Raw genomic sequence first — 12,954 nt, 5'->3', positions numbered from 1 at the left:
AGGGAGCCTCTGTCTTTTCTTCTTCCCATTTAAGTTTGATTAGCTGCAGGGAGTTGGCAGGCTCTCCTTGTCTTTCAGTACCGAAACATTTCAGTAAAGGCCCACCAATGTCTTGTTTGAAGGCCGTATGATGTGCTCTCCTTCTGTCTATCACCAGCTTCTCTGCTGCCTTCTGAAATAACATCTCTAGCATCAACACAAGTGCAAATGCTTTTTCTCCTGCCTCATGGTAAGTTTTCAGAAATGTGACCTTCATGGTCCTTTGCCTTTTCCATACTACTGAACACCTGTTTGAGTGTCCTCAAGAAACCCAGCCAAGCTAATGGAGGTATTGTTAGCTGGGGACATGGATGACTTCATATGCAGGGCCCCTCTGGCTTTCAATCCAACTGTTTCTTTTTTCCGCCTCAGATACCTGCCACTCACAAAGCATCTCAGTGCTGTACTCCAGCCAGGCTCAAAAGCCTCTCCACCAGAGCTGACACAGCACTCACAGAAAGCACCCTCAGTTTCGGTATCCTGTAGTTTCAACAAAGCCCTAAGCAGCATGTTCTTACATAGGAACTGCACTTTAGATCCCTTAGCAGGGCTCTTACTGTCCTTACCTCACTTCCCCCTTTTCACCCCCCAACTCTAAGGAAAGAATCAGCCTCTTTAGAAATTCAGTATCTTAAGGAGAGAAGTTACCATTTTCCGTGCACCCTATTGCCTCTAGGAGTTCCCTAGGAACCTAAAAAGTCTCCGGCTTTTGTACTCCCCATTTGCACTTTCTTCCATCATGAGCATCATTTCAAGCATCATTTATCTCTCCTGACCCTCCAAAACCACCTGGCATCACTTAAAAGGTACACTCAGCAGAGTTCTCCGGAATCTCCAAAGCAAACATGACTCTATGAGGATCCACATCTCTTCCATGATACTTATCTTTTAACAGTCTCAATGCCATTGCCTTGCAAATGCCCAGTGGTTCAATTCTATTCTGAAAGGTTGGCTAGGTCAGAATGTGGATGGTCTGGAACAGAGGTTCATATACAGAAGAACATTAAAACCAACCATTGCTCTCTTGGAGGATGTACTGGGGATGCTCCAGTATCAAAAGCCTCCAAGTAGCCACCCCCATGCTTCTTCCCCAAGAGGAGTGATTTTCTTTCTTGCAAGAGATTCCTTTAACAATATGATGAGAACCCAAAGACTTAGTTTTGGGTAGGCTGGCTTTGGGGCCACTTCTGGGTAGTACTAACATTCAGAGAGTCCTTACCTGGTTAAATATTTCATCAAAAGTTGGTCGCTGTTCTGCAGCTTCAGCCCAGCACTGCTTCATTAGCTGGAGACATTCTGGAGGGGCATACTCAGGAGGAACCACTGGTCTGTACACAGGAGGAGGTTTCTTAAGTCTGTCTATGATTTCTGTGCATAAGCAAGAAGAGAAAGTTTTGTAAATCATAGAAAAGGCACCAGGATTTGGCAAAGATCATATAGTTTTAGCCAAGAAAGGGGTTATTTGGGAAAAATTACAGAAAGACCATTTCCTTTGCTTTCTCCTTAGGTGGCATGAATATAAATTATATCTGAGCAAAGGATGTATCATCCAGTTGAGGAGGGGGCAAGAAAATAATCAGTTGGGCTATTAGTACCATTTAAGTACAGCTTTATCCTGCTTCTGTTAGGTTTTAAACGTGGCCTGACACCAATTCTAACATTACACTTCCAATGATCTGGCTCCCTTCACCAACACCCAAGTCATCTAAACTTTCCAATCCTCACAGTAGACCCACTTAGCCCCCCTTGAAGGCCCATGCCTAGCCGAGATCCATGCTGTGAGCCCTGCCTACCCCCTAGGGAAAGAGGATTAAGAAGTCCAGTCAATAGTTCAGGACCTCATCTGGATCCTCCTGACTGCTTGTCCTTAAACTCCATTTTCAGTGGAAAATTTACTATGTATCAGACTATGGGCTAGTCACACTGAATGCATTCTTTCATTAGATTCTCACTACAAACAGATGAAGTAGGAACCCTTATTTTTATTTGACAGAAGGAGAAAATGAGGGACAGAGAGAAAGTAAATTGCTCAAAGTCACAAGGCTAGTAAGTAACAGAATTTGAATTTGACCCCAGGAATCCTCACTTCCAAATGCCTCAGACTTCAAGTGGGAGTTCCAAAACTCCCTGTTCAAGACCCAAAAACCATAGTGACTAGAGATCTAGATCAGCCAGACTGAGAAAACTCCCTAGAAGTAGGAGCAAATAGTTAGCCTCCAATGTCCTCAGCAACCCACACTGACCAGCCTAGCCTTCTGCAAAACATTCTTAAAACACAAGTCTGGTCACTTTTTTGCTTAAAACCCTTTCACACCTTCTTATAACACAGAGGGTAAACTCCAAGCCCTATCTCTTAAGCTCATTTCTTGTCCCCAATCCCCTCCCAACACCCCCAACTCCAGTATTCTTATCATGAACCAAACCTTGCTTGCCTCACCAGTGTGCCCTTCCCATCCCTACACTGGCTGTAACACTCCAAAATAGTGATGCTTCATACCATGGTAAGTGCCCCCTTGTTTCCATGGAAGAATTTCAGCTGTTGCCTCTCACTTCTCAGTCCCCTGTGACATTACACTTCTGCTCCTTTAGCCTAGGTTGGCCTATACCAGGAATGGTTCCTCTATTGAGGCACCCTGCTCTCAGTGTAATAGATTGCATGTGAACCAATCCCTTGGGGGTGTGACTGTTCTCATCTACCCTCTGGTAAAAAGAGTCCTTGCCCTTTTACTAGAATACCATTGAATTGAATGGGTTACTTCTCTGCTTAGGCTCAGCATAATTAATTCATACCCTTGAGGACCTAATAGTTCAATTGAGGAGATAAACAATGACCAACAATATAAGCCTTCTAGCAGACAAACGCACAGGTATGCACAGAAGGGGACTTGGCCCACATGAAAGAGGTTAGACAAGGCTTTCCAGTGGAGGTGACAAAAATTGGATGACACAAAGTGGGGAGAAGGTGAGGGCATTCCAGAGACTGAACAGCACTCTTGGAAGCACAGAGATAAGAGAGACTAAGGAAGCACAGAGATAAGAGAGACTAAGGTGATTTCAGTCATATGGTTTCGCTGGAGTGTAGGGAGTGACAAAAGATAAGCTTAGCTAGGTAGCTAGGAGCCAGATTATGAAGAGCCTTGTATGTCATGTGAAGAATCTGGGCTTCATTTGACAAGTGATGGGAAACACTTAGGGGGTTTTGAGTAGATGAATGATATGGGACTCTGAGTAGGGCAAAGGATAGCTAAGTATTTGGGGTTTCTTTGTTTTGTTTGCATTTTTTAATTTTTACTTTGAAATGAATTTAGACTTCCAATAAAGTTGTAAAACAATTATAATAATTGCCTATATACACTTCACTCAGTTTCCTCTAACCATAGTACAAAGGAAATTAATATTTGGTACAATACTATTACTACTGTCCTAGTACTTATTTGAATTTCATCAGTTTTATTACTAATATCCCTTCTATATCCCACAATCCAATTCAAAATCCCATATTGCGTTTAATTATTGTTCTCAGTCTCCTTCAATCCATAGTGGTTACTTATTCTGTCACTGTGCTTCATGACTTTGATACTTTTGATGAGTATTGGCTGGTAATTTTGCAGAATGTTTCTCACTTGTGGGTGGTCTGATTTTTTTCTCATGGTTAGATTCAGGTTATGAATTTTTTGCAAACATTCCACAAGGGTGATATTGTACCCTTCTTGGTGTATCATGTCAGGGGGTACATGATGCCTTGATCAAGGCATCAAGTGATCACTTTGGTTAAGGCGGTGTCTGCAGTTTCCTCTGCTAGTAAACATATTATTTCTCCACTAAGTATCTAGTGGGTTCATACTCTTAGAATATGCCAATATCCTGTTTCCCCTCAAATTTTTGTCCACTGAGTTTACATTCATTGATGGATTTTGTCTGGCAGCAAACATTTTCATGAAAAATGAGGATGAAAGCCTATGGTATGAAAATATGGAAAGACTGTCTAAAGTAGAGGAGCCTTCTAAAAAAAGAAAAGGGGGACCAACATAGGTTCTGTAGGTCCTTGGCTTGCATCACAGTTTGGAAAGGGCCAGCTTCTTGTGTTGGGAAATTTCTTCCAAATTCCTAAATCTGTTTGGCTCCAAGTCCCACCTGTGTATACCACAAGCTATTTGCAGACTAGCAGGCAGTTAGCACAGACACATAAGAGTGTTCACCCTTGTGGCAAATTACAACAGCCTGGGTTAGGCTGATGATCTGGGTCATGGTGGGCCCCCGGTGCCCTTTTCTCACCTCCCACTTACCTTTGGCAGGCAGATCCATCATGCAGAATGGGGTGCCCCGGACCATCACTTCTTGCATGATGATGGCAAAGCTATAGACATCTCCTGCAAAAGAACCTAACCTGCTGCCCTTCGGGGCTCTCAACAGTTCAGGGGCCGTCCATAGCAACTCTGAAAAGAAAGCATTGTGTACTGAATGCAGGACGGATTAACTGACAGCATCTGCAATGCCCTCAAGGGTTCCAAGGGTGCTGTTTCATTGACCGCTTTATATTTTTATTAGACAGAATGGCATGCTAGTGCCCCCCGCCCCCGCCCGGGGTCCAAATCTATGAATCTAAGAAATCACACACAGAGAAAGCATACTATTCCCCCCACTCCAGGACCATGCAGGCAGACACAGCAGAGGTGTGGGGAAGGGCAGAGAAGCTCAAAGTAGCAAAACTATCTGGCACTTGTTTTCTTGCTCTCTTGCGCCTGCAAGTAGCAATTGGCAGGCTTCCAGGGAAAGGCAAGTGCACAGCCACTCTGGTTGCCATGGATTTGCTCTTTGCTGAGATCTATATGTGCCTGGTAATTTGATTGTGCCGGAGCTCAAGGATTCACAAGTTGCTTTCTCCAGGTCTTCTCTAAGAGGATTAGAGGATCTCCAGGCCCCCTCCATTCCTCACAGAGCAAAAAGGTGCAACAATCCCTTCAAGTAAGTTCTACAAATATTTATTGAGGGTCTACTATGTACCAGGCACTATGCTAGGTACAGGGATGGTGCTAGAGATGAATTAGATCTTGCTTCTGCCCTCATAGAGTTCACAGACCAGTGGGCAAGACAGACCTGTGAACTCCAGACTGCAATACAAGGCAGGGTCACTTAAGTGATGTAGAAAGAAATACACATTAATAATATAAATGGACTAGTCAAAAGTTGGAGGCAGCCTTTTACATTGAATCATATGAAATTGCCATTTCTGTGGGTCAAAAATGGTTGAATATTGTCAATTCTGTGAAGTTCGAACTAGAAAAAAAGAAAACTGAGCTGGTCAAATTAATCCAGGAAGGCTTCCCGGAAAAAGTTAAATCTTAAAGGAGGTTGTTAAAAAGGTCAAGGATGCAGTTTCCTAGAGCTGAGAGGGTAAGGGCTTTGCAGGGAGAAAGAACAGTGCGTGCAAAAGAACGAGAAGTAGAAAGGAGCAAATTGCAGATGGGGGTGGTGGTAAGCAGATTAACTTGGCTGAAGAGAAGGGCTCTGTTAAGGAATAATGAGAAATGAGAAATGGGCTTGATGAAGTGGGGGAGGGAGAGTGGCTGGAAGAATGAGGGCAGAAGGTGAGAGTCCCTGAGAGCCAAATGAAGGCATTTGGAGTGAATACAAAAGGCAGTAGGGGTGCAGGAGCTGGAGAGGGATTTGATGAAAGCTGTGTTTGGAAGATTAATCTGGCAACCTGCACAAGCTGGATTGAAGAAGGAGAGAGGCTGGAGTCAGGGAGACCGGCTAGGAAGTTATTACAGTGAGAGCCAGCGGCGAGGGGAAGGGGGCTGGAATGAGGGTGGGAGCGGCAGCACAGGAAGGCTATAACGAAGGTAGTGACAGAACTGGGGATGGGATTGATGTGCAACTTGGAGGGGAGAGGTTTGGAGTAAACAAGGGGTTGAAATCCAGGAAGGAAGGCTGGAGAAGAGTGTCTGCTGAGGGTGAGGGGTGTCTGCAGGGGGAAAGTGCTGGCTAACTTTTCATCTCGATAAATTTGGAGTATTGGGAAGGGAGCCCATGGGACTAGCCCCTGGGAAGCAGGACAGAGGATGGAAAGGTCAGAGGTTATTTTGATTTGTTAGTGAAACCCAGGAAAGAGAAACTCACCCTGGAAATTCCTGTTTTGATCCAATCCTGATCAAAATGGTGGAATAGGGAATTGTGGCCTCACTCCCAGTCATGTACTCACCTTCTCTCTTCGGCCCCCAGGTGTCCCCAGCCTTTGTCCCACACCCCTACATTCTCCTGCCCCCATGATATTCTCTGATATATTTACTATAGTGGTTTTGCCATTATGCCTTCTTGACTAGGAGGATTTATATTTGCAAATAAACAAAAGATTGAATGTTACATTGCTGAAAAGAATACATTTCTGATATGGTTTGGAGGGGAAGGCAGGGTGGGGGGTCAGTATCTTGGAGCAAGAAAAATGCAGCTGCTGCTTCTGTTACCCTCTCTCCTGCACATTTAAAAGCACAAGAAGGGAAAAGAGAGCAAAAATCTCTGGTAAAAAGCAGGGTTATTAAATACAATCATTCCCAAATAGTATTTTCAAAAAGCACTTACATGTATGTTGTTAATGGCTAAAATGAGGCTTTATCTGTGCTATACTTACATAATTGAAAGTGGACAGTAATGAATACACTTACAACCTACCCCCATTTCCCCATCCCCACTCCAGAGCCAAGTAAGAGCCACTACCTGTCATTAGACTTGAACTCTCAGGAAAACTAGAAAAATTACTTTGGCTTGTTTTGTATCTGCTGAAGCCAGTATTAACTCTAAGCCTTGCTATGGTGATAAAAATCAACTGCGGAGAGCCAGCATGGTGAAGTGCAAAAGAACATAGAACTGAAAGTCAAGAGACACGGGTTCACAATCTTAGCTTGGTCGTCTTATCAAACCTCAGCTTCCCCATCTGTAAAATGGAAGTTGAGCCCGATGATTTGCAAGGACCTCCCAAATATAAGATTCTATTAGCCCTGTCATCTAAGGGGGAAGCAGCAAGGTTCATTATTTCATTTTATTACATCCATTCACTAATTAAACCAAAGTTTGTTCTGCCAGATGCTGTGAAAGGCACTGAGGGAGGCATGTCTGTTTTTTTGCCTTCACAGAGCTTATAAGCTGGGTAGGGAGAGAAGACAGCATGCCATACCAACAAAGTATGGTATTACAACAAAGTTCAGGGGCATCTCCTTGGCTCAGTCAGTTAAGCATCTGACTTCAGCTTAGGTCATGATCTTGCAGTTCGTGAGTTCAAGCCTCACACTGGACTCTGTGCTGACAGCTCAGAGCTTGGAGCCTGCTTCGGACTCGGTGTCTCCCTCTCTCTCTGCCCCTCCCCTGCTTGCATTCTCTCTCTCTCTCAAAATAAATTAACATTAAAACTTTTTAATATAAAAAAATAACAAAGTCCAAAGCCCTAAGGATCATAAAGAGGGGAGCTTAGTTGAGCAAAGGGGGCCATGGAAAATCTCTTAAATCACTGGTATTTAAGTTAAGCCCTGAAGAAGGAGTAGAATTTAGCCAGATTCAGAAGAGTGTATAACAGAGTGGGAAGGGAGAGTGTCCCAAGGAATGGGCACAGCATGTGTGAAGGCCTGCAAGTAAGAGAGCCTGGGGTAAATAAACAACTGGAAGGAGCTCAGTACTGCTAGAGCACAGAGGTGGAGAGGGAGTGATTAAGCACGAGAAGTCCACAAGGCCCAAACCACACAGGGCTCATAAGCCATGTAAAGGAATTTGAACTTTATCCTAAGAGCAATGGGAAGCCATTCAGTGAAATTTGGCATAGCTGTAACATGATCAGATTTGCAGTTGAGAAAACCCCCCTCTGGCTGCTGTGGGGGAAGAATGGATTGAGCATACAGACTGCCATTGCAATTTGGAGAGTGAAATGAAACAGTAAGAAGGAGAGACAGACCCGACACACACACACACACACACCCTATCCTTTCCCCACTCTAAGACCAGAGTTTCTTAAGTTTTCAAGTTGCCAACCTGTGAATTAAGTGGAACTCTGGGAGTTTTTATCTTTTATCTTTTATAGATGACTCATCTTGACAAGAAGCTAAGTACTTGCCGATTTGCAGCTGTTGTCCTCAACCACCTAGCATTAACACCAGGCAACTACTCAAGATTTCAAATTGGAATTAGCCAAACAATAACCATAAGACTAAGTTGACAACAAGAACAGATCCACAAAAAGAGGGGGTGGGACGGAGAGACAGACAGACAGACAGACAGACAGAGAGAATATCACATGGTTTTTACTATGATTACCAGGAGCTTCAAGTCCTCCAAACCATGGATGGGAAAAGAAAGGAAAATGTTATCCTAAGCCATGATTTAGCTAGATGTAGGGGCCAGTCTCCCAAAGACCTGAATTAAATTCCTGACACTGCTGCTAAGTAGCTGCAGGGCTTGGGCAAACCTTGAGCCTTAGTGATCTCTTCTGTAAAATGAGAAAGTTGGACTGGATGCCTCCCTAAAGTTCAGTATTTCACAAGTTTTATAGAGCACAGAGATGATGCCACTGATGGTTGAGCTGTCTACCTCTATGCATGTGGTCCTTTCTGTGTCTTTCAGTCTTTGTCTCTCTTCTGTAGTAAAGTCAGCAGTTTGAAAACTTCCAATGACAAAGACTCTTTTAAGAATATATGTTGTAATCTTGATCTGTCCCTCTGTCTTTTTTGGGGTTGTTGGGTTCTCTGTGTTTTTATGTTGCTCTTTCTTCTTTACCCTTGCAGTGCTGGTTAAAACCTTTAATGCCCAAGATTCCTATATGTATTTAACTCAATTCATTCTCTCCCCTTCTTACTATTTCTCTTTTTTCCTTCTTCTCTTCCATCAGTTCATTCCCTCTTATTTTTCACTCACCCACTCCCATTCCCCATCTCAGATTTCTCCCATTTCTTTGATCTGTTATGACCCCTACAGGCATTGTTTGGTGCTGCCACTGGGACCCTAAACAGAAGACAAAAACACAAAATGGGCGTTTACGGGCATGCCTACTTATTTACTAGAAGGCCATAGTTCTGTCTGAAACCATCCCACACAACCCACAGAGTATTTACTTGCTGGGAGCCCCCTCCTTGCTTCTTTCTCTCTGACTGAGACAGTGAGGGTAGGCTCTAGTGACATCCCATTCCAGCATGTGCTTCGTGGGGGTCCAGCTACCAAATCACCTCCCATTCAACCTGACAAGTATTTATTGAGCACCTACTGTGTGCCTATCGCTCAGCAAGTTCCTCCAGAGACTCCTGGGGTCTCTAAACAATACCGCCTAATCCTGCCACAGCAGGAATTCAACATTATTGTACTGGCTTTGTTCTGAAGGGTAGGCTGTGGTGAGATTACAGACTTCATTCAACTCCTTCTGCTTGGAAATGAGGCTGAATTTTCAACAAAAGTGGGGAGTTGAATCAGCCTGAGGCTTTAATTCAGTGCATATTCTCATTTGAATTTTGGATTTACCTTGTATGCATCAGAAGGGCATAATATATTGCTTACCTTCTGCAGAAGGTTCCTCTTGGGAGAGTCTTAGCATTTCCAAGATGTCATTAAAGCCATAATCTGTCACTTTTAGTACAAAACGCCCATCTACCACACAGTTCCGAGACTTCAGCCTCCCATGAGCAAACTCTCTGTGGTGTAAGTACTTCATGCCCTGCAGATGATACAAACAGGATTTATTTAGTAACTTATTTAACTATTTTGTGTTTTAGAAGCCAGTTTCTGAGCTTGTCAATGGTATGAGCTATTATGGTCCAGAATTCAGCCCTTTTTTTCTCATATGCAGGCAAGCAAAACCTTGACAATAAGAATTATTTCCGGGTCCCTTCCAGCTCTAAAATTTTATGCTTTGATGAAAAAATGTATCTTGGATGTATAGAGAATTTTCTATTATTGGGAGATTTATTGACATTTCAAACATAGGATGGATCCACACATATATAATTTCCAAGAATTGGAAAATTCTGACTTCTCCCCAAAAGGTCTAACCCAACATTCATTCTTCCACTATTGGCAAGAATGAAAATGGGTACATCCTTTTTGGTGGACAATTTGGCAACAGATATCAAAATTGAAAGCATGCATATCCCGTGATCTAAGGATTCTGCTTCTCCTCTAAAGAAATGCCTGTTCATCTGCACGAGGAGACATACACCAGAATGCTCAAGACAGCTCTGTTTTATAATATTATATGATTACAACTACAGTAAATACCTATCAAGAAGAGACTGTCCAAATTGTGGTGTATCCCAACTGTGGAATATTCTGCAGCAGTTAAAAGCAATAAAATAGATCTGTATGTATGAACAGGGAATCATCTATATACCATAAAGTAAGTGATAAATAGTAAGATGCAAAACTATGTGACTGCATGTATTTTTAAAAACAACCAAATCTATAATGAATGTAAATACACATGAAATGAATTACAAGGTTAATCACCAAATTGTCATCAGTGGTTAACTCTGGGGGAAGATGTGAAAGAGGGTTGAGTAAATGTCAATATTTCCCCTATATATATTTATATCATGTGATTTTTAAGTCTCATTTAATACATTATTTTTGTAATTAAAAATATACAATAAAAAAAGAAAGCTGAATACTGCTGATCTCTACAGCTTGCTGGGCAACTTTATATAACATTCAAATGTGATCTACCAGGACTCTATCAGATGGGTTGATTCATTCACATATAAATACAATTCATATTCTAGTGCAATCATCTCAGAACTGTTTATGCTGATCCTTTTAAGTATCTGGCTCTATTTTGTGGCCTGACACCCCTTTGTATTTGTAAGCTTTACATCTTGTGCCCTCAGAAAATCTGCAGTCCCCAGTACTTCCAAGCCAAGTCTGCAGTGGGTGAGATTTCCCCCAGGGTTGTCTAATGCTTGGCTTTCATTCATCATGGGCCTGAGAGCACTGTCATTTAGAAGCTTCTCCCTTAACTCACGGGACCTTGCTTATAGGATGAGTGGAAAGAGTACTAGAATTGAAATCAGGAAATTTGGATTCTATTATCAGTTCTGCCATTTAATAGTTGCCTGATAAATATTTATTGAGCACTTACTATGTATGGCAGACACTATATAACAAAGTATACCTCATTTAGCTTCTCTGAGCTTCTGTAAAAGGAGACTAATCACACTTATTTTATAGAGAATTGGAATGAGATAATGTCTATAAAGCTACCTTGAAAAGGGTTAGGCCACAATATAAAGGTCAAGATTGGTCAATATGCAGGAATCTCAACAAATCATTGATTAACCAGTTCAGCTCCATAAAAATGCATGTAGACACAATTTGCATATTATTCCAAAGAGTTCATGGACTCCACTAAAGCCAATCCATAGACCCATCCATGAACCCCATTAACTGTCAATAGTCCTTGCCTCAGAGAATGGAGGTTCTGCCTAATAGACCCTATGTGGTCTTTTGATTTCTCATCATGCTAAGTTCTATATCTACATCTATGGTATATAAAGACCTGTCACCTAGTTCTAGACTGAACCATGTTTTAGATGGTGAACCAGGAGATGAGGCTAAGCAGCATCAAAGGAGCTGGAAATGAGTATTTTTCCACATCCAGAAAGCAGAGAAACAGGATGGAAGAACGGATTGCTTAAGGCAAAGAGTGCTCAGTGGCAACAGGAAGTAAATACAAATCTGGCCCTCAAATTGAGGGAAAGGAGAGAGTAAATCTTTTCTATATCAGTACTTTATAACAGCTATGTACAAAGGGACTACGAGAAAGGATGGGAACAGACCATAGAAAGGAAGGTGAAAGAGTGAGATCATCACAATGATCCAAGGAAAATAAAACATCCCCAAAACATTTAAATTCAAATCTATAGGGAAAAGCTAAGATTTACTCAGTCTTTCCATTAACCTTGATGAGATCCAGCAAGAGTGATGATTTAAACATCCAGTCAAGTTTCACATCCTGATTTGTCAATATGTCTTCCAGGCTCCTTCTGGAACAGAATTCTGTCACAATGGCAAACATCCCTGAATCATAGAAGAAGCCCAATAAAGGGTTAATATTTTCATGACGCAGGTCCTTCATCTGGAAACAGAGGGAGACAGGAAGGTCACAACTCTCCTGTCACAACTGGGGACTAGAGTTTAGGGCACATACCATTCTCTTCATCCTTCCTATGACTGGTTGCTTCAATAAGCTGAATTTTGGCCCCCATGATCTACAATCTCTAATGTTAGTCCTGTGATTGTTATGTTATATGGCAAAAAGGAGATTATTCAAGTAGGCCTAATCTGATTGTATGAACCGTTCAAACCAGAAGAGGAGGGAGGAAAGGGAGTCAGAGAGATTCAAAGTGTAAGGAGTCAACACTCCATTGTTGACTTTGAAGATGGAGGAAGGAGGCTACAAGTCAAGGAATATGGGCAGCCTCTGGAAGCTGCAGACAGCTCTCAGCTGATACCCAGCAAGGAAATGGGGACTTTAGTCCTACAACTGTACAGAACTAAATTCTGCTGACAACCTGACTGAGCTTAGAAGTGATATACCCCCAGAGACTCCAAATAAGGGTCCAGCGTGACTGATACCTTGACTTCAGCCTTGTGAGACACTAAGTGGAGCACCCAGCTGAGTGCACTTAGACTTTTGAATCTACAGCATACTGAGATAATAAATGGGTGTTGTTTTAAGCCATTAAGTCTGGGCTATTTTGTATGGCAATAAAGGTTCTACTTGCCAATTCCATTGTGTCTGTTGGGGGAAAGGGTTACCCACATAACCAAGCAATTCTCCAACACCAGCTGGGTGTCCTATAATTTAATTCTGACACTATCTGTCTGGAGATAGCATCCGATCACAAGCTAAGGATTCAGTTCTACAAGATTGCTCCCATACACACACTCTTC

General features: G+C 42.4%; 1 protein-coding gene across 1 annotated transcript in view; it reads right to left on the bottom strand.

The window, feature by feature from the left end:
- GUCY2F (guanylate cyclase 2F, retinal) overlaps nt 1-12,954 on the bottom strand; it is a 90,534-nt gene that overhangs the window by 15,761 nt on the left and 61,819 nt on the right. The window contains exons 8-11 of the mRNA XM_039233529.1: nt 11,960-12,136; nt 9,568-9,724; nt 4,326-4,475; nt 1,259-1,407 (exon numbers count right to left, since the gene is read on the bottom strand). Of these exons, the coding sequence (XP_039089460.1) occupies nt 1,259-1,407; nt 4,326-4,475; nt 9,568-9,724; nt 11,960-12,136 (633 nt within the window). The remainder of the gene's footprint in view (nt 1-1,258; nt 1,408-4,325; nt 4,476-9,567; nt 9,725-11,959; nt 12,137-12,954) is intronic.

The sequence above is a fragment of the Hyaena hyaena genome, unplaced genomic scaffold, assembly GCF_003009895.1.
Source record: "Hyaena hyaena isolate Hyena2069 unplaced genomic scaffold, ASM300989v1 scaffold_77, whole genome shotgun sequence".
In the NCBI taxonomy this organism is placed as follows: Eukaryota; Metazoa; Chordata; class Mammalia; order Carnivora; family Hyaenidae; genus Hyaena; species Hyaena hyaena.
This window is presented reverse-complemented; position numbering and strand designations above follow the sequence as displayed.